The sequence below is a fragment of the Vicugna pacos genome, chromosome 21, assembly GCF_048564905.1.
Source record: "Vicugna pacos chromosome 21, VicPac4, whole genome shotgun sequence".
In the NCBI taxonomy this organism is placed as follows: domain Eukaryota; kingdom Metazoa; phylum Chordata; class Mammalia; order Artiodactyla; family Camelidae; genus Vicugna; species Vicugna pacos.
Genome location: NC_133007.1, coordinates 29,385,494 through 29,410,199, shown reverse-complemented (window position 1 = coordinate 29,410,199; position 24,706 = coordinate 29,385,494). Strand labels below are relative to the sequence as shown.

The 24,706-nt window shown below is 41.5% G+C and overlaps 2 protein-coding genes across 7 annotated transcripts in view; one reads left to right on the top strand and one right to left on the bottom strand.

The window, feature by feature from the left end:
• Positions 1-19,981, top strand: part of GPR89A (G protein-coupled receptor 89A) — a 34,105-nt gene extending 14,124 nt beyond the window's left edge. Inside the window, exons 6-14 of one of the 2 annotated variants that reach the window (XM_072946692.1) lie at positions 4,424-4,544; positions 5,184-5,264; positions 8,396-8,505; positions 10,441-10,529; positions 11,458-11,550; positions 16,195-16,290; positions 18,149-18,238; positions 19,131-19,196; positions 19,336-19,981. In XM_072946692.1, coding sequence (XP_072802793.1) covers positions 4,424-4,544; positions 5,184-5,264; positions 8,396-8,505; positions 10,441-10,529; positions 11,458-11,550; positions 16,195-16,290; positions 18,149-18,238; positions 19,131-19,196; positions 19,336-19,542 — 953 coding nt within the window. In that variant the 3' untranslated portion in view covers positions 19,543-19,981. Of the gene's footprint in view, positions 1-4,423; positions 4,545-5,183; positions 5,265-8,395; positions 8,506-10,440; positions 10,530-11,457; positions 11,551-16,194; positions 16,291-18,148; positions 18,239-19,130; positions 19,197-19,305 lie in introns of both variants that reach the window. The other variant, XM_072946693.1, reaches the window with a different exon arrangement.
• Positions 19,982-20,551: 570 nt separating this feature from the next.
• Positions 20,552-24,706, bottom strand: part of PDZK1 (PDZ domain containing 1) — a 30,116-nt gene continuing 25,961 nt past the window's right edge. For all 5 annotated transcript variants that reach the window (XM_072946688.1, XM_072946689.1, XM_015246288.3 and 2 more), the window contains 3 exons: positions 23,544-23,780; positions 22,645-22,935; positions 20,552-21,058 (listed from right to left, as the gene is read on the bottom strand). In XM_072946688.1, coding sequence (XP_072802789.1) covers positions 21,005-21,058; positions 22,645-22,935; positions 23,544-23,780 — 582 coding nt within the window. In that variant the 3' untranslated portion in view covers positions 20,552-21,004. The remainder of the gene's footprint in view (positions 21,059-22,644; positions 22,936-23,543; positions 23,781-24,706) is intronic.

Here is a 24,706-nt window from a genome sequence, read left to right as displayed (position 1 = left end):
CCTGATATCACCTTTAAAATTTAATGATTATTTGTTTTCTTTTCTGACTTCCTCGTTAACCTGTGAGCTCCCTAAGGTCAGAAATTACATCTTATTTATCTTTGTTTCCCCAGTACCTAGTGTGGAACCCAGCACATAGTAAGTGTTTAAAACATGCTTACTGAATTAGTGAATGAAAAAAATTTTGGGGTCTCTCCAAGGTGGTAGTTGGGCTCAAGAACGTAACACTGTAGATGGGAATTTAGGATCTGCTGATATGGTCAGCACGCCCATGCCAGCATGTGAAAGGATTTGGAGCAGAGAGGCGCTGATACATACACCACTTCAAGTAGACCCCCAGACAGATTTGTTTGTGGTGTTAGAAACGAGAGATGACTGTTACGAAAGGACCTCAGGGCTGCTTGTGGTGACAGTACAGCTCGCAGGCGCCCAGCAGTGTGACGCTGGTGCCTTTCTCTTTTTGTGAGCAGTCAGCTCACGTGACCAGTGCAGCCAGACCATGCCCCAGGGGAGATGAGAATCATCACATTATTGTCCCTCCATTCATCCCTTTTAAAAATCCTATGGAAATATCCTGAAGAATACACTGAGTGGAAGAGCTAGGGAGATAGTTTCAGATTTAGCCCTTCCTTTGTGCTCCAGTAAATAAGCATTTTGGTTTTGTTTCTGAATGTTCAAGTATCTAATTAATCTGACCCTCTAGGGAAGTAAGTGGGAGGGAAAGGTTAGGCCCTGCCTGAGCAGCAGTCGGGCTTATGCTGCCTTTTCAGAGCTTTTCCAGGACAGTTCCAACAACCAGTACAACTTCTACCATAAACCTCTAAGCCCTAATCCCTACCTACAATGGGGAAAAAATGTCTGTAAAAGTACCCTTTGTGCAGTCCTTGAACCTAGGACGGGTAGAAGGCATTCCGTGGTGGGAAAGAGCGAGAGAGGCTAAGAAAGCGTATGAAGCTGCAGGGAGTCTGTGTGAGCCAGTGGCAACGGTGAGATGTCTTCTGCAAGCGGCCTCGTCCACCTGACTTTCTACTTATGAGCTGGAAAACAGGAATTCTAATGATTGACCTTTCTTCACAAAAATGCTGAGATTAAGCAGATAGTGTCTACAGAATACTTTAAACTAAAAAAAGATATTTAATAAAGGGACACCACCTTAAAGAGAATAAAAGTTGAGGGGACATTTTTCGAGTTTTTTATTTTTGACAACCTGTATTAATCCCTTGGATTTTTTTTTTAGTATTATTGGGTGATAATTACATAGCCACAGTCAACAAACATTTGTTGACTACCTTCCATGTGCCAGGCAGTAAGGAAAGCAAAGATCAATAAGACATGATTTTTTCATATAAAGAATGCAGATTCAAGGGGTATGTGGAAAGTAGCATCAGCAGAATTTGGATAAGGACTTATTCATTCACTGAACATGCCACAAATATTTACTGAGCACCTAGATCAATATGAAGTACTAGAGATATAGCCATGAACAGAATAAACTTGGTTTCTGCCCTCCTGAAACTTAAAATCTAGAAGTAGGGACTGAACGGTAAAGAGGTAAATAGATAAACAAATAATTGCCAACTGTGGTCATTGTCATTAAGAAGCAAACAGGTTGCTGTGATAGAGAATAGTGGGGATAAGGATATCACATTTAAATGCAAGTGATTAGAGTCATCCTTTCTGAGGAAGTGGTATTTCAAGCTGAGATTTAAAGGGCAAGACCAAAGGCAGACCCAGCAAGAAGGCACAGGAGACATAAACCCATGAGGTTTAAAAAAAAAAAAAAAGACTGATGTATTCAAGGGGAAATAAGAGACAGAATAGAGACTAATAGTATAGATTTTTTAATTTGGCTAAATATTTGATGGTGTCATTTTCTAAGGTAATACAGAAGAAGGACCATAATTTGAGCTAGGATTATGTTGAACTTGAGTTGCATATGCACATCCAAGTGATACTCAGTAGGCAATTGGATACGCAAATCAGGAACTTAGACAAAAGGTATGGATTTATCTGTCTTCTTGGAGATAAGTCCAGAAAATCTAAAAAATTGGACATCATCAGCTAAATGCCATTGGATGAAACTAGGGAAATAGGCAAAATCACCCAAGGAAAATGTATAGACTGAAGTGAAAGAGGGAATCCTGGCCCATGCAAAGCAAAAAAAGACCAAGAAAAAGCAAGTAGAGAAGGAAAAGGGAAAACTGAAGGAAATGGTGGTATAAAAGGCCAAAAAGGAAAAGAATTTTAAATAGGAATGATTCAGTGTCATTAAAGATTGACTAAAACCAGGATTGGAAAATGTTGTTGACTTTTGCAACAAGAAGAAAATTCATGACCATAATATCATAATGCCTAACAGCCCAGGCTCTGGAGCTAGACTGTTTGGGTTTGAATCTTGACTCTGCCGCTGATTAGCTGTGTGGCCTTAACTAAGATACTTAACCTCTCTGTGCCTCCATTGCCTCATCTGTAAAATGAAATATTCAGTAATATCTACCTCATAGGGTTGTTATGAGGATTAAATGAATTAATACGAGTAGAATACTTAAAACATTATCTGGTACATAACAGGTGCTTGGTGAATGTTATCTATTGCACTGCCATTATGATTATTAGTGAAAGCACTGTCTTTCAGTGTAGAGAAATGGGAATGAATGAAATAAAGCTGAATTGCAGCCAGTTGAGGAATAAATGGAGGTGAAAGAAGCTTGACTTTTAAGGGGTAAATATAGAGGATTGGTAACTAAAGATAAACTCAAGACGAAGGACAGACTTTTTATCTCAGGAATGAGACTTGAAACTGAAAGGAAAGAACCAGCAAAGAAGGAAAGATTGCAGATATGGGAGAGAGAGGACAGGCAGCGGAACAAGATTTTGGAGCGAGTGGAAGGGGAATTAGATCGAAAGTCTTAGCTCTGGGCGCCGTCTTGTTCTGAGGGAGGCAAGTTGGGAGGATGGCTGCGGATGTAAATATTTACAGTAGAGTGAAGGTAGTTTATGTCTAGTAACTTCTTTCTTATGTAATAGGGGCATTAGCTAAAAAAAAAAAAATGACTGGAAAAATGGATTAAAGAGTATCTGCTGAGGGGAAGAGGGAGAGATGACTGACCACGAGCAAAGACAGGATTCCTTAGCAGTGCTGTGAGCTCTGTGAAGTCTGGAGGCCGTAAGCCTGTAATGGCGCCAATGTCAGTGTGCTTCTAGCAGTGGAGGCAGCTCAGGCACAGGCACAGGGAAGGCGGAGTGTTAGACTGACCCCGGGCTGGGAGTCTGCAGGGTCTCGGTGCTGCGGGAGGAGAGTAGGGGACTGAGAGTCCCAGCGAGAGAAGTTAAAGTGAACAAGCTTGGAGTCCAAGCTCTGTGAAGAAGGAAACGGAAGGTGGGGAGGGGCCAGGAAGTGAAAGACCAGAGACCAGAGGCCGCAGTGAGCTCACAACTGGTGGAGTGGAAATAAAGGAGCAAGAGGATTGGAATATTGGAAGTTCAGATTCAGAGCTAACGGAAGTCCTGCATGGCAGCTCTGGTATTAGGTCAGAGGAGTGAATGGCTGAGGTGGGTTCTAACCCAGAGATAAGAAGTGAAAACAGATTTAAACTGGGTTTTCCTGTGCTACCAAACCTCCTGCATTATCCTTAGCATTGCTTTCTCTCACTTACCCCAAATACATGTCAACAGCATTCATTTTAACTACTGAGTTGATTTTTAGCATTCTCAAATATAGGAAAAGTTGATAACTGGAATACATCTGAGTATTTACCTTTGAGTTACTCATTCATCTATAAATTCAGCTCATTTATTAGATGCATTATGTGGTTATTGGTGGAAAAAATGAATAAGACATAGCTAACGAGCTTATGACCTGAGGGGAAAGTGTGTAGATTGAAGGTAACGACAGTGAAAAGTGTTACTTGCTATTTATACTTTTCAAGATTTACTTTCTTAATTTTTTTTGCAAAGCTTTTTGCCGAAAGTACTATACTTTGTTAGCTTTCACACTACCCTGAGTGAACAGTCAATAAGTTTATTTAGCGGGGGAGGGTATAGCTCAGTGATAGAGCGCATGCCTAGCATGCACAAGGTCCTGGGTTCAATCCCCAGTACTTCCATTAAAGATAAATAAATAAATAAATAAAAACCTAATTACCTCTTCCCCCACCCAAATTTTTTTTAATTTTTAAAAAATTTATTTATAAGTGTTGTTGCTATTTTAATATTACTATCACCAAATAATAGAGATGATTCTGGAAGCATATGGAATAAGAAGAAAATCAATAGACTTTTATGTATTTTTATATAAAATCTACATATTAATAATTAAAATTTAGCTTATGTAAGTTTTTAAATGTAATGGTTGCCTTTTGCAGTGCAAATGAAAGCCGTTTTATCTGTATCTCCTGGCCTTAATGTGCTTTGATATTTTTAGGGATCTTGTCCATAGAACAGCTCATCAGCCGGGTAGGTGTGATTGGGGTGACTCTCATGGCTCTTCTTTCTGGATTTGGTGCTGTGAACTGCCCGTACACTTACATGTCCTACTTTCTCAGGTAATGAGAACTTGTCTCTTTTCTTTTTTTCCCATTACTTCTTGAAAACATATGTCACATCTTGCCACCGTCATTAATATTTAAGTATTAGATCTATGACACTGCATTTTTATTCTCTGTCCTTATGGGCATTGACCTAGGAGTCTTTCTAAATAAGTTTTATCACTTACCTCGCTTGCACTTATTGTTTGTCTATCTGTTTGTTTTTTAAATGGCCATTTCAGTCTGACCTTCTCCACTCGCTCCTTACCCCTGTTTTTTTAAGGCACGTTTCTAGTGGACAGCAATGTCAGCTAACCCCAACTTCAGCCAATCAGTCCTCCCAAAAGGAGAACAGTAGATGACCATGTTAATTTAAACGTGTGCGTGTACATGTATCCTAAATGTCGCTGGATCAAAGCTAAGAAAGTCTATGAGAGAGCTAGTTACCTTCCACTTCCCTGAGGCCCCAGAAGTATTCACTGTAAAAAATGACAACAAAAGCATTTTTGCTTATTATTGTCATTTTAATATTCTCCAGAAAGATACAGACGCTTGAACTACCAGGTAGCGGTTGAGATTTATCTGTTTCTCCAGCTGCCTTGTATGATGCCCAAGAATAGAACCCCAAATGTTGCTAACAGTTTGTGCTTATTATAGGAATGTGACTGACACAGATATCTTAGCCCTGGAACGGCGACTGCTCCAGACCATGGACATGATCATAAGCAAAAAGAAAAGGTAAGATATCAACACATTAAAAAACTTGTGATGTTAGAAGTTCCTAACAAGGTGATTTGACTATGAATTGGTGCTAACGGGGAATTTCAGCTCATGCATTTTAAAGTTAGGGTACCATCAAAGACTTGGTGTCTAATCTTGTGTGAAAGAAAATTTTCAAATTCAGCCTTACTTCCTGACTTTGGATAAGTTTTCTTGAGATAAATTGTTAGAATAACTTTCTTATTTGAAGGTATTCTGCATTGGATGTTTTAAAAGTCTATTGTCCTGCATTTTTACAAACTTATTTATGCCTGGTTTTAATCTTTTCAACTTCCTTTTCTCCAACTACTTTAAAAAATCCTGTAAGTCTTCCAGCTGTTGTTGTTGCTTTTATTATTTAGTAAATACTTTTAAAGGGTATGTCTTCAAAGTGGCATTTCTAGAAATCTGTTACCACAGTAGGTAAAAGCATAGGCTCTGGGTTCAGACGGTCTGAGTCTCAGTCTTTGACCTACAACTCACGGTGTGACTTTACCGCCTTTTGCCTCAGTTTCCTCATCTGTAAAATGGAAATAACAAAACCCAGCAGTTGCATTCCTGGCATTTATCCCAGAGAAATGAAGACTTAGGCTTCACACAAAAAAATTGTACATTAATGTTTATAGTAGTTTTATGCATAGTAGCGAAAAGTGGAAATAGTCCAGCTATCCTTTAATGGATGAATGGTTACACAAAGTGTGGTATATCCATTCCACAGAATACTGCTGAGTAATAAAAAGTCATGAGCTACTGCAACAACCTGGACGACTCTCCAGAAAATTATGCTGAGTGAAAAAAGCCAATCTGCAAAGGTTACATACTGTATGATTCTGTTTATATAACATTTTTGAATTGACAAAATGGAAATGGAAAACAGATTCGCAGTTGCACCAGAAGTTAAAGCAGGGAAGTGGACTGTACAAGGGCAACGGGAGGGACCCTCATGGTGATGGGAATGTTCTGTATCTAGACTGTGTCAGTGTCAGTGCCTCGGGTGTGATACTGCACCATCAGTTCACAAAACGTGTCCCCTGGGGAAAGGTGGGGAAATGGTACATGGTATGTCTGTATTTTTTTTTTTACAACCATGTGTGAATCTACAATTACCTCAAAGTGAAACATTTAATTAAAAAAGAAAAGTAATTGCTTACTTCCCACCAGAAGCAATGGGGACCAGAAAACAACAGAATGACATATTTAAACCACAGGAGACGTTTTTCAGCTTCTTCACTTGCAAACTACCACCAAACCTCCGCCAAGTACATATGTTTTTCCAGAATGTGGGTTTTTAAGTGGCATGCAGCTAATAATGAGTAGATGATTCCTTGTCCTGGGCTACCCTTACTATAAAGAGGCAATAGTGATGATTAATGACTATGAAGGCAGTGGTGACGACAGTGAAGAGTTCAAGATAAAAGTCATCTACTTCTGTAGTACCTCACAGTGTTTTTTATTCCTTTTCACCACGTCTCAGGAAGTTTGATATTATTACCTTTTTTAATGTGGAAATATTTATTTTTCATCTGCAACTTATTTGATAAGAGCAAAATTGGTTTAGAGTTAAGAGGTGAAATTTGAAAGTGAAGGTGAGTTTTTTGTAACAAGGCCATGCTTGTCCGTGTGCAGCCAACCTTCACTTCTTCTAGTGATTCCCTCTCTGCCTGTTGTGAGTCCACGATACAGTGCCCCCTACCTTTACATACTCAGCCAGTTCCCCTGCACTGTCATTGTGTTTGCTGTATCATAGACGTTGAAACAAAGGGCTCCTGGGGTGGGCGTCTGTGCTCCCGCTCCCTCTGCCTCCCTGAAGTCCAGCAGAGTGGGCTGCTGTGCACTTCCAGGTGAGTGGGACAGAGCCTCTTCCTTCTTGCTCCAGCTTTCCCAACTGTGAGAGTAGGAAAGCTAAGACTTAAGAGTCTTGCCAAGTCAAAATCTCCCTGGGTCTGAGCCTCTTCTTGGTTTTTAATGACATCTTCCAACTATGCTGAGTTACATTGAACATGTGTGATTAAAGGAAAAGGCAGAGAGAGCTACAACTTGGAGCTGTATTTCATTCACTCAGTATCCAGGTGAATGTCATTTTAAGGAGGAGACAGTCAAGTCAATATGACCAATATGCAATATTCTTTGTTCTTAATATCATTTTAGCCGATGGCTTAAAGAATTTTGCCCACAGAAATACCATTCAGTATTTGGTACCATTGGTACCATCTGCATTGGTCCTAACAGTAAATACCAACACGGCTTCTTCATCCTTACCGCTTCTGTCTCTTGTCACCCAAAAATAATCCCCCTTGAGTTAAATTTTCTTTAGTTCTACAGCTATTTTTGTTAGACTCATTCTGGTTTAAGCCCGTAGGCATTGGCCCATGATACCCTTCAGGTAACCGTGTATACACAAATGATCTTATTTCTCCGCACAAGGACCCTGTTCTTAATACCTATGTGGTGGGCTGGACGTGCCAGCCACTCCCACTGAGGCAGTGGGTCCTGCGTAGACTGACAGGGCAAGAGGAAGGACACGTTTTTGTTGATTTATTCAGTCATGGGGGGAGATTGGTGTTAGAGGGAGAATGGTGTTTTAGAAGAGGCCAGGTTTATGTGATTTTCCTATTGTTTTTTTTTTTTGTCTGCTTTTGTAAAGGAGGAAGAGAAACATTTATTGAGTTCCTACCTTGTACCTTATCCTTTAGCTAGACATGTGAGCTGTTATTGTATTTCGTCCTTAAATGATAACAGTAATAATTATTAATATGTGTACAACACTTTGTAGTTGGCCACATGGGTTCTTATATATTATTTCGTTGATCTTCACAATCATCCAGAGATGAGGAAATGAAAACTCTAAGGTCTCACAACTTCCAGGCAGCAGAGCCAGTCCTCAGATTTTTGCCCACTCCAACTCTGCTCCTTCGCTTCGGCCGTCTTGCTTCTAGGAGTGGCTAGTCAGCCCTCAGTTGTCAGTAGTGGTAAAGTGTGACTCCAGAATTTGATTCCTTCCCTGAACAGCTCAGCAGATGAAAGGGGCAGTTATGAGACTGGAAGGTGAATGAGAATGAACTATGAGGGTCGAGCTTCCCTTGCTGAGGTTTTATTTTCTTTCATTTCAGGATGGCGATGACACGGAGAACTATGTTCCAGAAGGGGGAGGAGCATAACAAACCATCAGGATTCTGGGGAATGATAAAGAGTGTTACCACTTCAGCACCAGGGAGTGAAAGTATCCTTTATCTCTGCTTGATTCTTTTTGTCAGCTCTGGACCAAAAGCAGAAAAAAGTCGTACTGGGCTAGTCTCTTCTGAGACACCTGGCAGCATCAGAGCTCAGCTGGCCAGGGCTAGGCTTAGGCAATACAGCGTGCACAGAATCATCTTCCAACAGCCACTGAAAATCACTGGAGCATAAAACCATTGTCTTTGAGCCGAAGGGGTCCTAACAAGTCAGTCGTCCCATTTTACAGACGAGAAAATAGACCCAGAGAAGTTACGCCACACAGTGGTTTGTGGCAAAGACAAGACCAGAACTGTGGTCTCTTCTTAGTTCTTTCCACTACACTATTATATTTCCCACTGCAAAACGATGTCTCCCCAGAATGGATGGTTTGTATATGGGACTGTTAGGGCACATTTCTAAAGCAGTCGGTTTTCCTGAACAAATTTTAAGCAGTTCTGTATCTCCACTGACTTTAAAGAAGCAAGGAGATTGGGCTCTTGGTCCGGCTGGTTGCGGTGTTACGCTGATTCCCAAATTAAGTAGCCAGATCTCTTTGCAGCTACCAGGCTGTTAAGCCCAAATCTGGGGGGACTCGGAGTGAGAGAGCATATGCGTGCTTCCTTCTGCAGCCTGAGGAAGCACGGTTTCCATTTTGCCTCATTTGGGGTGAAAGAATGTAACATATTTATGCTATAAATTATGACGTATCTTTCTGGTGTCAAAGGCAGCTGAGAATTAGACCAAAAAAAGGAGGGGGGGGGAAGGGTAGGATGACCACAGGAGGGGAGGGGGAAAGGATGCTTTTGAATTAATTTAATCGGGAAACAGTTATTTCACATCTCCTATTTCCAGGCAGAGTGCTGAGGGGTAAAGTGGTGAGCAGAGGACAGCCTCTCTCCTCAGGGAGCACACTGCCCACTCATGAGGGAGGCAGACATGAACTAGTTAAACCCTTTTTTTGGTTCAGTGGCCTGGACCCTGCCAAACAGCAGCCACTGACCGCTGAGGAAGGACCTGAAGGGCATTCGCTGATTTGGGAAATAGTAGGAAAAATCACAGAGAGGCAGGAGGATTTGGATGAAAGTCCATGCTTTTTTTTAGAAGGAGCTATCTTTACTATTTTTAAAATTAAAAATAAAAATTCATAAAAACCAACGCTTAGGTTTCAGCTATCTTAGGGACCCTAAGTCAAGTCAGCAAAAGTGTCAGGATTATTTAACTGCTCTGAACCCTTTCCTACACGGAGAGAATAATCACACAAACGACCTCACTGGGTTCTCGGCAAGCGGCGCAGCGTAATGGAAAGAGCAGGCCTTGGAGTCGGGCACGTCTGACTTTGCTTCCACACCTACTAGCTGTGTGACTTGGAGCAAGTTACTTGACTCTCTGAGCTTTACTTTCCTTGTCTGCAAAATGGATACTAATACCTATCTCATGGGAGTGTTGTGGAAATAATAGAAGGTAATGTCTGTAAAGAACTCAAGAAGGTCGTGTCAGTAAATCCCAGCCTGTGTTGGAGCTCAGTAAATGCTAGTTCCCTTTCCTCACATTGTTTTGTTCAGCTAATTCAGGAGAAAACTTTGTTGTTTTGGAGGTGTTTGTCTTACTGTGTAGCCACTTGAGATTTCAAAGGTTACATTTGACTTACTGTAAGTAGATAAAGCAAAAAATGAACAGAACCATCTATCTGAGCCACTTGAGCTAGTGAGAAAATGAGTGGTAGGTGTTTGGTGGTGATGCTCTTGGTGGAGAATCTTTTACACACCTGTGTCTGAAGGTTGGGAGGTTTGTTCTGTAGTGCTGCTGGCTGTGAAGTGGGAAATTGAAACTAGGAGCAGTTCCTAAGATCCACTATAGAAGAAACCAAAAAGCCTATGTTTTCATCTTTGCTATTCCTTGAAACTTCTATGTGATTTAAACCTTGATGCCCATTTTGTGCCAGATCTTACTCTTATTCAACAGGAAGTGGATGCTTTGGAAGAACTAAGCAGGCAGCTTTTTCTGGAAACAGCTGATCTGTATGCTACAAAGGTACAGAGCAAGGAAACCGAAGTGTGGTTTTTACCAATGTGATCGGAGAGAGAGCAAGACTAAATAGCTTTTCAGTGTCCTCTGTGGCCAAGCAGAACGAGAGATGCCTCATGGCTTCACTGTCAGCCGTGAAGCACTAGGTGTCTTCACTCTTCATGACATTGCCCCTCCCAGTAGCAAAATCCTTAATGGAAGACTCTCAAAAATAGAAATTAGTGGGATGGTCAGAAGAGGCTTTTCAGCACCCAGGAAGGTGGCACACACTGCTCCCCACTGATCCAAGACCAGGATGGTAGTTCTGACGGCAGCTCCTCTGATTGCTTCTTATTCCCGTATAAGTTAGTAATATTGTAAGAGCAATAAGACACCTACTGCTATGGTCTAGCCTTATTTTAAAGGATCCAGATCAAGAAGTGACCTAATGCAAGAAGTAACTTTCCTGTTTACATCGAAAATGCAATATAATTTAAATATGCAAAATCCCTTAAGATTGTCCAGACTATTCTGATCCTTTTTGAGGGTCACTTCACAGAGATATCCATATAGTTCAGAGGTTCACATAGGCTTCGGAAGCAGGCAGACCTGAGTGAGACCCAGCTCACTAGCTATGTGACCTTGGGCAATGCATGTAACCTCGCTAAGCCTCGGATTTCTCACCTGTAAGATAAAGAAAACAGGACACATCTCACAAAAGTTGTTAGAAGGTTAAAGTAGATAATGCATGTACGGACGGTGTTTATCCTAATTTCTGGATTAAAGTAATCAGTAAACGTTGCCCACTACTACTGCTGTTATTTTAATATTATCATGTGTGGTTTCAATTGTTGGCTCAGCCTGAACGGTGACTCGTAGAGGCAGGAATATTATTGTGGGGTATAAATGTACATGTTGCTGAGACTAACCATGTTTTGTGTTTGTTTTCCCTCAGGAAAGAATAGAATACTCCAAAACCTTCAAGGGGAAATATTTTAATTTTCTGGGTTACTTCTTCTCTATTTACTGTGTTTGGAAAATTTTCATGGTATGTATATTATTAGTTGTCAGGGTTTAGGTGATTTTCCCTGATAATGGCAGAAAAAGAAAAGTGGGTTTGGTTGAGGCATTGAATTAAATTCCAGATCCAATTGAGTCAACAGAGAATGTGATCTTTCACATCTCTGAGCCTCGTTCTTCCCCCCCCCCCCGCTTCTTTTCAGGTCCTAGAAAAGGGAGGTTGCATTTTACTTCTGTCAGAGGTCATTAGTGAGGTCTTAGATTATGGGATATGTGAAGTGGACATAAAAGTTTCTTATTTTAACCCTGCGTTCCATTTTACCCATGAGTATATGACTGTATATAACACAACTCCTCCCTTCAGCTTAGAACAGAAACAACCTGTCCTTTTGAATAATTTGTGTATACCTAAAAAAAGTAAATTCTGAAACATGTTTGATAAATCCATCTTCTGTGCTTATAGCTCGGAGTCTCTTGTGGCTCCCCCTTAACGCTCTATTCTTTATGTGCATTTTGTGCACCGCATTATTTTTCTTTACTTGTGACTCATCTGTAGGTATTAATGGATTTCAGTGTGATTATAGAAAAGGCTGATTTGACTTTCTGGTTTGGTGACTTTCCTACTGGGGCTGTGTTTGCACAAAGAGGAGCTTTGTCAGCTTTTTGGTTAATTTTGATCAATGTAGATAGATGGAGGTTTCTGGATTCAACAGATCTAATGTTCGAATAAAGTGATCTTAATATCCTTTCAGAAGATATTTTAAAATCTTGACTCCTTCAGTGCGAGAGCATGGATGAAGACAGTATATTCAGTTAGCTAAGCTACTAAAAGGTTTTTCCTGAGATGCAGCCTTTAGGAGAGCATATCGTTTTAAAACAGCTTTATTGAAGTATAATTGACATTCAGTAAACTGTACATAGTTAAAGTGAGCGGTTTGGTAAGTTTTGACACAAGCAAGATAAAGAACATATCCATCCATCATTTCCAGAAGCCTCCTCAAGGCCCTTTGTAATACCTCGCTCCCACAGCCCTAGTCCCCAGGCAGCCACTAATCTGCAGTCATTGTACACTCTTTTATATTTTCTAGGATTTTATGTAAATAGAATGTTATAGTATATACCCTTTTTCTGTCTGGCTTCTTTTACTCAGAACTTTTCCACATGTAGATGTCCTTTTGATGTGTTCTTGGGAGAGAGTAAGCTCCCTGTCCTCCTTTGCCACCATCTTGAAGCCCCTCCCGGCTTCTTTTACTCAGTATAACTATTTTAAGTTTCATTCATGTCACTGATTGTACCGATAGTTAGTTCCTTTTTGTTGCTGAACAGTATTCCATTTGTATGGATATGCCACAATTTGTTCACCTGTTTCCCTGCTGATAGATACTTGTTTTCAGTCTGGGGATATTACAAACAAAGGTGCTATGAACATTTGTGTGCAAATCTGTATATGGACATATGCTCTCTTTTCTCTTGGGGGAAAACACAGAGGTGTAGGATGGCTGGGCCATGTGGCAGATGTAGGTTTAACTTCTGAAGAAACGGCCAAACTTTTCCAAAGATGTACCATTTTTCATTCCTGCCTGCAGTGTTTGAGAGTTTCAGTTGTTCCACATCCTCGCCAACACTTTGTGGTCAGTCTTTTCAACTTTAGGTGTTTTGATAGGTGTTGGGCGGCACCGAATCATTTTAATTTGCATTCTCCTGATCTCTAATGATATTGAACAACTTTTCATGTGCTTATTCACCACCTGTGTATCCTCTTTGGTGATGTGTCTATTCAACTTTTTTGCCAGTTTTTAATTAGGTGTATTTTTCCTTTCTGTTGGGTTTGAGAGTGTGTCAGAATGTTTTTCTCCCAGTCAGTAGGGACTTTTCATTCTCTTAGCAGTATCTTTCAAAAAACAGAAATTCTTAATTTTGATGAAGGCTAACTTGTCTTTTTTTTTTTTCCTATTATGGGTTATTTTGGTGTTGTATCTAAGAAATCTTTGTCTAACCCAAGGTCACAAAGATTTTTTTTCATATGTTTTTTCCTAGAAATTTTATAGTTTTAGGTTTACATTTATATCTATGATCTATCTTGAGTTAATTTTCTGATATTAGAGTATGAATCTAAGTTCATTTTTTTTCACATAGGTATCCAATTCTTCTAGGACCATTTGTTGAAAAGAGTGTTCTCTCTTTATTGAGGTGACTTTGCAATTTTGTCAGAAACTAATTGACCAAATATATGTGAGGCTGGCTCTGTACTCCGTTCTTTTCTGTTGGCATATATTTTTTGCCTTTATTTTTCAAACTTGTTTTAGCTATTCTATGACCTTTGCATTTCCATATGAATTTTAGAATCAGTTTATTAATGCCTACAAAAACACCTGATGAAACTTGTGTTAGAATGTCACTGAACCTCAGGTCAATTTGAAGTGACATCTTAACAAAATTAGTCTCTGAATCTATGAACATAGTACAACTCTCCATTTATTTAGATCTTTAGTTTCTCTCAGCAAGGTTTTATAGTTTCTAGTGTGTGGATCTTTCACATCTTTTGTCAGATTTACCTCCTAAGTATTTAGTTTTTTTTATTGTATTATAAATAAGAATGTTTTATAATTTCAGTTTCTGAGTGTTGCTAGTATATAAATTTACAACTGATTTTTATATATTGATCTCTTATTCTGCAACCTTGCTAAACTCCCTTATTAGTTCTGGAAGCTTTTTGTAGATTTCATAGGATTTTCTACATGGATAATCAGGTCTTTAACCTTTTAATAAACTGCCATACTGCCAAGCTGTTTTCCAAAGCAGCTGCACCAGTTTCCATTCCTGCCAGCATGTGCGATGGTTGTAGTTCCTCCGCAGTCTTGCCAACACTTATTATCTTTTTGATTATAGTCATTTTAGTGGATGTGAAGGGGTGTCTCTCATCGTTAATATTGACAATTTTCTTTCCTCTTTGAAATTAGCCATTTTGTCTCTTCTCTTTTCCTCCTGATCAGTCTAGATAGAAGTTTATCAATTTTATTGAACTTTTCATAGAACCAGCTTCTGGGTTAGTTGATTCTCTCCATTGCTTTTTTGCTTTCTATTTCATTGATTTCTGCTCTGTTCTTTTTTATTTCTCTTTTTCTGCTTTTTGGGGGTCTTCTTAAAGTGGAAGTTAAGATCGTTTATTTGAAACCTTTTTTGATATAACTGTTACAGTGCTATAAATTTCTTGCTAAGAACTATTTTAGTTGCATCTCACAAATGCAACTTTTTTGATGTATTTTTATTTTCATTCAGTTCAAGATACTTTCTAATTTCCCTTTTGATTTCTTCTTGACTTGTGGGTTATTTAGAAGAACGTTATAAAACGCTTGAGGATCTTCTGAGTATCACTCTGTGATTGCTTTCTAATTCAATTCCATCTGATCTGAGAACATACTTTGTATGATTTGAATCTTTTTAAATGTATTGAGATTTGTTTTCTGGCCTGGAATATGGTCAGCCGTGACGGGTGTTCCACGTGCACTTGAGTGGACGTGTATTCTGCTCTTGTTGGGTGGAACGGCCTATAATTTCAGCTAGTTCAGGGTGGTTGATCGTACTGTGAAAGTGTCTGTACTCTCACTGGTTTTCTGACTACTTATCAATTGTAGAGGGGGGGTTGAAATTTCCACCTATTGTTGTAGATTTGTCTATTTCTTTTTTTAACTCTACCAGTTTTTCTTCATGTACCTTAAGGCTCTGTTGTTAGGTATATACACATTTAGGGTCATCATGTACCCCATGTTGAAGGGATTATTTTATTACTATGAAATTAGCGTTTTAATCCTTGGCAGTATTTTTTGCTATGAAATCTGCTTTGACAGTAATACAGTCATTCCAGCTTTCTGCCGGTTAGCATTAGCATAATACATCTTTTTCCATCTTTTTACTTTTAACCTATTTGTATCTTTGTATTTAAAATTTTCTTTAAGCAACATAAGAGTTGGGTCTTACTTTTTTATCTAATTTGCCAGTCTCTGCCATTTGATTGGCATATTTGGACCAGGAGTCAGCTATCTGCAGCCCACAGGGCAAATCCAGCAACCACATGCTTTTATTGAAAAAGTTTTATTGGAGCACAGCCGAGCCCATTTATCTACACGTTGCTTGTGGCTGCTGTCACGTAACAGTGGCAGAGCTTGCCAACTGCTGGTTTGGACCATTTACATTTCAGGTGACCATTGATACCTTGAGTTTAAAACAGTCATGTCGCTATATGTTGTTATTTGTCCCGTGTGTTCTTTTTTCTGCGTTCTTTTGTGTTATATGAGGTATTTTTCATAATTCCATTTGATCTCCAGCTGTAACTGTCTTTTTGTTTGAGTGGTTGCTCCTGGAGCTTTCAGAGAATAACCACAGGGAATGACCCTGCAAGTCCTTGATTCTCTTACCCTGACTCTGTCTACCAGAGTGCTACCTTTCTGGCTCCTGATAAGTTTTCATGTTGTAGCCTTATTTCCCTTTACTCTGTGTGGAAAAGAAGTATAGGATAGTTATATCTTATATATGTTTTAAATTGAGAGTAGAATTGCACTTTTAGGAATATCCACTTGCAAGATACATTTGGTGATTAATTCATTATTTTGAATCATTTTTTTGAAATAGTGATTACTGAGACCCGCTAATGTAAAAGGGTATGTCTCTGCAGGCAACCATTAATATCGTTTTTGATCGAGTTGGGAAAACTGATCCTGTCACAAGAGGCATTGAAATCACTGTGAATTATCTGGGAATCCAATTTGACGTAAGAATTGTATCAAAATCCTGGTTTGTTATTTCTTTCTATTTTACCTGCTGTAAATTACAATACTTTAGATTCTAACTCCTTACTATAAGTCCTCGTTTGTGCTTCTGTTCTTCTCACTCACCTCTGTGTATTTTGGCGTATTTATATGGCAGATTTGTAAAGGGCATAAAACCATAAGTAATGCCGGGGCTTATTGTCTTGGATGCTGGACATCTCTGCAGTTCCTCCTCTGCTCTGTAGCCAGCTACCCCCACCAGCTACCCCCCACCAGCTACCCCCACCAGCTACCCCCACCAGCTACCCCTCACCAGCTACCCCTACCAGCTACCCCCCACCAGCTACCCCCCACCAGCTACCCCTCACCAGCTACCCCCACCAGCTACCCCTCACCAGCTACCCCCCACCAGCTACCCCCCACCAGCTACCCCTCACCAGCTACCCCTCACCAGCTACCCCCCACCAACTACCTCCCACCAGCTACCCCTCACCAAATATTCACATACTTCTCTCTGTGACCCTTAAGGTCTTCAAACACACAGTTCACCTTTGATTCCTCTGGTAGAAAATTAACCACTAATTAGTGTTTTGTGTTAGAACTGAAATGATTTCTGCTGTAAAAATTATGTTTATCAATGGGACTTTGAGCTAAAAATGGTAACTATAACCTGTGTACAAAGTTTCTTTTTAATCATCTTTCTACCTGTTTTATAATACTGTCATTAAACACACTCTTTGTCCCGATTTAAGTTTAATGTCTTATTTATAGACTAGTATATATAAGGGCAGTGATCCTAGCTGATTAGCACTTTGATAACAAGACCAGTGTCATGTCCTTCGTCCCTCCGAGGGCCATTTAGCTGTGCTAGGATCCTGGCCACAGACTGCATGCTCCCCCAGCCACCCGTCTCCCGTCTCAGCTCAACATGCCCCTGGTAGCTGGACAAAATGAAGATATACCGGAGCAAATTGACCTCCATTCCTCGAGAAACAGTCGAAAGTGTACGTTTTGATGATGAATCGACAGTGTACCCTCTCCATGTGAAGGAGCATGGTGTCTTTCCTTCAAGTGATATATAAAGTATACAGTGAAGTATGTTTTACTGCTGTTGCATATGTGATTTCCTCTTTTAAATTTTTTGCTGGGGCGAGTTTTTAGAAACGCTCTTCCTCATCAGCACGGAGGCTAGTTGCTGTGCATGTGTTTGCCTCCATCTGCACCTCAGTACACGCTCCGCATTTCATCATCCTGAATGAACGTCTCCTAGATGTTAGCAGTGCAGCTCCCCTTCCCATGCTTTTCAGCCCTCAATCAAGCACAGGGTACCGAAGCTCCCTCTCACTCTGAAGCAGTCCAAGAGGAGAAACAATTATCATGTGACTCAAAGGGAGGTCAGCTAATTCCTAGACTGTAGCTGAGACTGTCTGTATATTCTTTTATTACAAAAAGAAAAATTCCTTAAAGTTTTGGGTGAGCCAAGGACTGTCATTCACATATATTAAAAATTATCACGCTGCTGTTCGGTTTCCTTTTAATTCGTGCCTTTCACTTACCGCATTGAAACGGCGTCCTTAGCTCTCTTTCTTCTGGTTTATTACTGTTATTTTCTTCCCTTCGTCTGCTTTCTTCCCCCCTTGAGTCTTAAGTCTGCTAATTTTAAGTCTGCAGTCTTCCTACAGGTGTTTCAGCTGCCACTTACTCATTTTCCTCCCTCCCTAAGAATTATTTTAAGATCAGGTAGGGGCTAGTGAAGTTTCCTCTCATAGCCACATAAGCAGTCAGAATGCATCTGCTTAGTCTTTTCATCTCTCTGGACAGAGATTTAACAAGTATTTTTTCTTCCTGTGATGGTGGCAGGTGAAGTTCTGGTCCCAACACATTTCCTTCATCCTGGTTGGAATAATCATCGTCACATCCATCAGAGGATTGCTGATCACTCTCACCAAGGTATGTTGTATCACAGAGCTAACAAGTACTTTATTTAAGTACATGGGGCACCGTGAGATGATTTTACCTGATTAAGATTTCTGCCTTCTGAGATCTTGAAGAGCAGTCATAAATATTTAAAAGACATACAGCAGAAGAAAAGAAAAAGTTAAACTAACACAGAATAGGCGATGATGCATTTACGTCATGCACCAGTCAGGTCAGTACATTTACCGAAGGTGACAGAGTGAGTCACCGGCAGTTTTGTTAGCCGATGTGTCACCAGCATCTAGAACAGACCCTGGCACTTGGTAGGGACTCGGCAGGCGCTGGGAATCCCTTGTCAGGAGGATATGGAAGTTAAGAGGAGCAGAGTGTTCAGCTGTTTTCTGATCAGCACAGGAAGGCTTCATGGAGCTGGAAGGTAACTCCTCTCTGGTAGAAGAGGTAGGGACTTCAAGTTCCAAGAGTTGCTTAAATGAAAGGAGAGCAGAGGCTGGGAGGGCAGAAGGGATCTCCAGGCACCTAGAAGTTGTAGAAAAATCTCAGGAGCCTAGTAACAGTTACCAGGGCTTGGAGTGGCCTGGAGTAATTTCTTTTAATGTTTTATCGTGATGTTAAAGTCACATATATCACATAGCTTCTGAAACGTTTGATGGCAGTTGGAATCCTTTCATGTTATGATTCTTAAAACAACCAACTGTCCGTCTGGGAAAACTATGACTGGACCCTTTTGGGGCAGTCAATTTAAACCTCTGATTTATAGCCTTAATCACAGGAATCGTCCTATACAGAACTGTGGCATGGAAGAGACACTTTTAATTAAACATTAGCCATACTACATAGCAAAATGTTTTTGACACAGGAATCTAGTAGTTCTGTATAAATTCATCTCTCCTCCCTTTCTTGACAGTTCTTTTATGCCATCTCCAGCAGTAAGTCTTCCAATGTCATTGTCCTGCTCTTAGCACAGATAATGGTAAGTTTAATGAACTAGCTTCATGTTTACAGCTGTAAGATACCAGAAATGTGTTTCATACATTTAAATATTTCAAGTTCCCTTGGCTTGTCCCTCACTACATTCACAGTGACTTCTGGGTTAATCCATGTCACTTCAGGGCATGTACTTTGTCTCCTCCGTGCTGCTGATCCGAATGAGCATGCCCCTGGAGTACCGCACCATTGTCACTGAGGTCCTCGGGGAGCTGCAGTTCAACTTCTACCACCGCTGGTTCGACGTGATCTTCCTGGTCAGTGCTCTCTCCAGCATTCTCTTCCTCTACTTGGCTCATAAACAGGCACCGGAGAAGCACATGGCACCTTGAACTCATGCCTATTACAGACTGCCACCAGCCAGTGGAGTCTGAACTTGGATATAAGAGGGAAAAGATGGAGGGGACCAGGGCCCAATATCTTTAAAACAAACAAAATGTTGTGGTGGCACGTCTACCTCCAGCTGACATCTTCCTTCGCAGATGATACTGTGATCGGCAGTAACATCAGCTGGGACACGAGCGAGAGAAGGAACTCAGGTAGTGCCTGCCCCGGAGCGCCCGGCGGGGCTTTGAGGATGGTGTGCACAGGAGGTCGTGGAGGGAGGAAAGAGCCAAGAAACCAGGGGGGAGAGCACCCTGGAATTCTGGATAGGAGAAATCTAAGGCAGCTGGTCAGGCACACAGGGTTTCTGTTTAAGTTGAGGATCACATAGAGAAAGTTATAGCTTTCCCTTGAGACTGACTATCATTAAAATCAGAGGTGGTAACACTTTGGCCTTAGTTTCATTTTATCAAGGATAGCTTGGTATTACGCTTGTGTGATCTCACGTGAGCTGACATCCCACCCCTCCTCTCCCAACCGCTGCCCCATTAAAGTAAGCAAGGGGTTATCTGTTATGGGGAAGGAATGATGGCGACAGAAATAGGGTCCACCAAGAGAGATTTCGAAGTACGTCATTTTTCTTGATTTCCTTTCAACTTAGTATTATTTAAGAGTGGACTACCCTGCGTTCAATTCAGTGATGACGTCTCTTTCTTTCCATCTGCCCCTCGTGCTGTGGGGTGAAATGAGGAGTAGCTGTTAACTGGAGAACGTTGCTTCCCCAGCCTCGGACTCAGCTTCTCCATCTGTAAAATGAAGCTGTTGGAGATTCTGTAGGACACTCAGAACTGCAATTTTAAAAAATCTTGAATTTTATTACCAGAAAGTCTCTTTATTGCTAGGATATAATTCCGAGTTTTATTTTGTTTGAGGTTTCTAGAGGCAAAATTAAGGTTAAAGCATAGGAAGTTTATCAAAAACAAAAGCTCTATTAAGGTTATATCTGGGAAAATTGAAGCATATTTAAAAAGCATTTTTAATGACATTGACGTTAGCAATGACAGCAGTCTTAGAAAAGCATGATTTTAATAAGCTGGTCTACTGGGACACTTTAACAGCATCTCTCACATACACAGATTTATGATTTATGAATCGTCGTCAGTGCTCTAGGGGCCTGTAGAAGGGATAACACCACACAGAGAAATGCAGGTAACCTGAAGCTCGGAAGAGATCACATGGAAAGCACCTGGCTCCTGCCTTCGCTTTTCCCAAGGTGACCATAAATAAGCCGTCTGCAGTAGCTGCCCTAGGACAGGTGGCAGCAGGAGACAGTCCGACGTGATGAACTGCTTTCCAGCAGAGCTCTTCCCTGACAGACAGTAAACGGGTGGCAGCTCGTTCCCTGGGAAAGGACTCCTATCAAATACCCAGAAACAGCCATCAGCCAGAACCGCTCGCTGCTTGTGCTCATCACATCTCCGTATCTTCAGAACTGGAAGAAGAGTGAGAGGCTGTACTGTGGGCCTGTGCGAAAGGAAACATGGTCTGTGAGTGGTAAGAGTGCACATCAGGAGCTGGCGGTCTGCTCTCCTGGAGCTGCCTGGCTTAAGTCGGGCTCAGGAGAAGCCCGGTGCCTGAATTCTACACTTGGCTTTGTTTCCTGCTTACTATTTAGCACTAACAAAAATTTTTTTAAATTTTTTGGGGGGGGGTGGTAATTAGGTTTACATATTTTATTTTTTAGGGGAGTTACCAGGGATTGAACCCAGGACCTCATGCACGCTAAGCATGCGCTCTACCACTTGAGCTATGCCCTACCCCCTTATTTCTTCATGTCTCTCTGTCTCTCTCTGTCTCTCTCTCTCTCTCTCTGTATATACACACACACACACATTTCTCTCCTATAAAGCTAGCACAGTACTGTAATCGACTTCCTGTAGAGAGATAACAGAATTGTAGCAGACAACCAGAATCCTCTCTCTGTGAAACAGTCCAGACTACAAGGCCAGTGGCTGTCATGTGTGCTGTGGTCTGCATGTTTGTGTCTCCCAAAAATTCGTATGTTGAAATCCAGTTCCTCGAGGTGATATTACCAGGAGGTAGGGCCTTTGGGAGGTGACTAGGTCATGAGGGCAGTGCCTCCCCGCAGCCATCAGCCTGGCCCCCCGCGTGAAGGCACAGCAACAGCCAGCGGTCCGCGTCCCGGAAGAGGGCCCCCGCCAGGCGCGGGTCCGTCGGGGGCGCGGCCGTGGCCCTCCCGGCCTCAGGACAGGAGCAGTGAGTGCTTGTTGTCTGCGAGCCGCCCAGCCTGTGGTGGTCTGCTCAGTGGTCCAAATGGACAGAACTAGCATGTATTCACTGAGAGTGAGTGTTTGTGTTTCACATTACCAATCAGGATTAATGTAATGGAAGTAAGAATAGAAGACTTAGTGTCTTGGCTTTGCCAGACATTTGCTTTTTGAGCTTGGATGGTCAGTTTACTTTTGGACCTCAAGTTCATCTATGAAAAGAAATTGAGACGTACCAAGGAATTTATCTAATCCAAATACATGCAGAACAATGTTTACTTTTATGCAGTAATAAAACTTGAATGCCTGCTAGTTATTTAAAAAAAATACTTTCTCTAACCACCATCATTCATTTTCATGCTTACCGTGAACCAAGCACTGTTCAAAACACTGTAACAGCCTTAGTTAATATAATCCTGAAAACAGTCCTACAAATTATCCTTGTTTGATAAGTGGGGAAACTGAGGCATAGAGAATAAATCCATTTGCCCAAGGCTGATAAATGGCAGATCCCAGAATTTATACGTAAATAGTTTGGTTCAGTTTCTCTGGGTGGTTCCCATTATAATTTTGGTAAGCTGCTTTTATTTCTTGCTTTATCAATTCTAGATAGTTACTGTCAGCTCCGTGCTCTGAGAAAGAAGCCTGTTGTCTTCAGGCTGCTTCCTCTCCCTCGTGGTAGCTGGATTTGCTAGTTGTCTACACTGTCATTTCCTAGCATTTCAGGAACTCTGTGGTAAACACAGACACGTGCTGCGCTTGCTAAGGACTCTGCCACACTCTGATTAGTTACACCACTAAGAGTAGCGTATCCGCACTCACGCGCTCCCTTGCCAGGTGAGAGTCGTGCTCGGGTTCCGCTGGGGCTCCTCCTTCGGAGTCAGGGATGTCGTCCAGGGGATCAGCCATGGAGGAAACAATAGGGATCTTCTTAGCCTGGAAGTAATCGTAGGCCTTTTTCCCACAGACTAAGAGCGTGACACTCTTGCCGCTGCTCTGGATTCTGTCCACCACCTCCTCGTAGGGTTCCTCCAGCACATTCACTCCATCCACTTCAATGATGGTGTCCTCGTCCTCCAGCCCCGCCAGGTCGGCAGGGCCGCCCTTCTGCACCTGTGAACAGAGCTTCTGAGTTAGGGCTTTCAAACACGATAAAAGCATGTTAGCCTAGCTTTTCTTCAGAGGCAAGATGGGGAGTTGGAGAACCTACTCTTAATTATGTTACTGCTCCTTGAGGTGCGGAAGTTGGGGGTGTGCTCCCATGCTTTTTTGCTTACGAAAGCTACAACTTCCGTACTCAAACGAGCAGTGTCACAGCGGCTGACTTCCACTGTCTGTCTTACGGGTTGAAGACATGCGATTTTATAGGTCCCCCTCCTTCACTCCCAACTTGAGAGCTATGGAGAGAGTCTTCTGTCGACCCCTACAGGGCAGGGGCATTATGCTCAGTGCACAGAAACAAACAAGTGTCACTCCCTGTCAGAGCTGACGGTGACTGTCAACTGCAGTCATGCCACTCATTCTGTTCATCTGATTTCAAAGTATCTAAAGAGACAATTCAATTAGGTGGAGCAGATGTTTAAGAAACAAAAGGTGTGAGCTTAGGATGTACCAGTGGCTATCTTAAAGGGCACGGGACCATAACAGCATTTATGTGAGCCCGAGTGAGACCCTCCTGATCGTGGCTGTGTTCGTGGGCTGCTGGAACCACATCGCCATACCTCTTTGACGAATGAGCCTGGCCGACCCTGAATCGCATTTAAGTGAAAGCCATAACCATCTTCACCTTTCACCAGCCTGCAGAGTTTGGGCTTATGGTCGCCTGCTTCCTCTGCAGTGTCTGGGCTTGAGGCCTCCGGAGGGGCAGCTAGAGGAGCGGGAGCGGGAGCGGGAGCCTCCGTGACAGAACCGTTAGGCAGTTCTGGACTTTGATAATAGAGAAATGGAGAAAAGCGAGCCTTTTGAAAATAAAGGGAAAAACATTAATTGTAAGTATGAGTAGTTACACTTAATTAAATGAGCTGTTTTAGTTTACAAAGTACTGCACGTTCCACTTCTCCTTCAGATACGTGTGATTATGGGCTGTCAAATTCTCTACTACCCAAAACAGGACAGGTCTAAAGGAAGACTGAGCTTGGTTATGGAGTAATGAGTATAAACATGTAACCACGTTTAAGTGTGTCCTGGGTTCAATCCGCAGTGCCGCCTCTAAAAACAGATAAACCTAATTACCTCCTCCACCAAAACAAATTTTTTTTTGATTTCATACATACGCCAGTTTTTTCACCCATTCATCTGTCAGTGGACACCTGGGTGGTTTCCATCTTTTGGCTACTGTGACTTAGTTTGCAGCCTAACGTACAGTCTTTCCTAGAGACTATCCCGTGTGCCCTTGAGAAGACTGTGTGTTTTGTTGTTGGCTAGAGTGCTCTGTGTCTGTGTCTGTCTGTCGGGGCTAGCGGGCCTGTGCCGTTCAAGTTCTCTGGTTCCTCCCCTGTCTCCTGTCTGGTTGTGCTACCCATTATTGAGAATGGGATATTGAAGTCTTCAACTATTGTATAACTGTATCTCTGTTTTCAGTTTTGTCAATTTTTGCTTCATATATTTTCTCAGCTTTAATGAAGAGTAACTGACAAAACTGTATATATTCAGAGTGTACAACATAATGATTTGATATACATTGTGAAATGATTACCACAATCAAGTTAACACATCCATCGCCTCACATAGTTACCATTTAGCCTTTCAAAGTCTTGAAAATATTCTCTCTTCCCCAAAGTCTATGCTTATTCAAGCTAAGTATTCCCATAGTGTCTTTTTTTAATTGAAGTATAGTTGATTTACGACGTGGCGTTAGTTTCAGGTGTACCCCAAAGTGATTCAA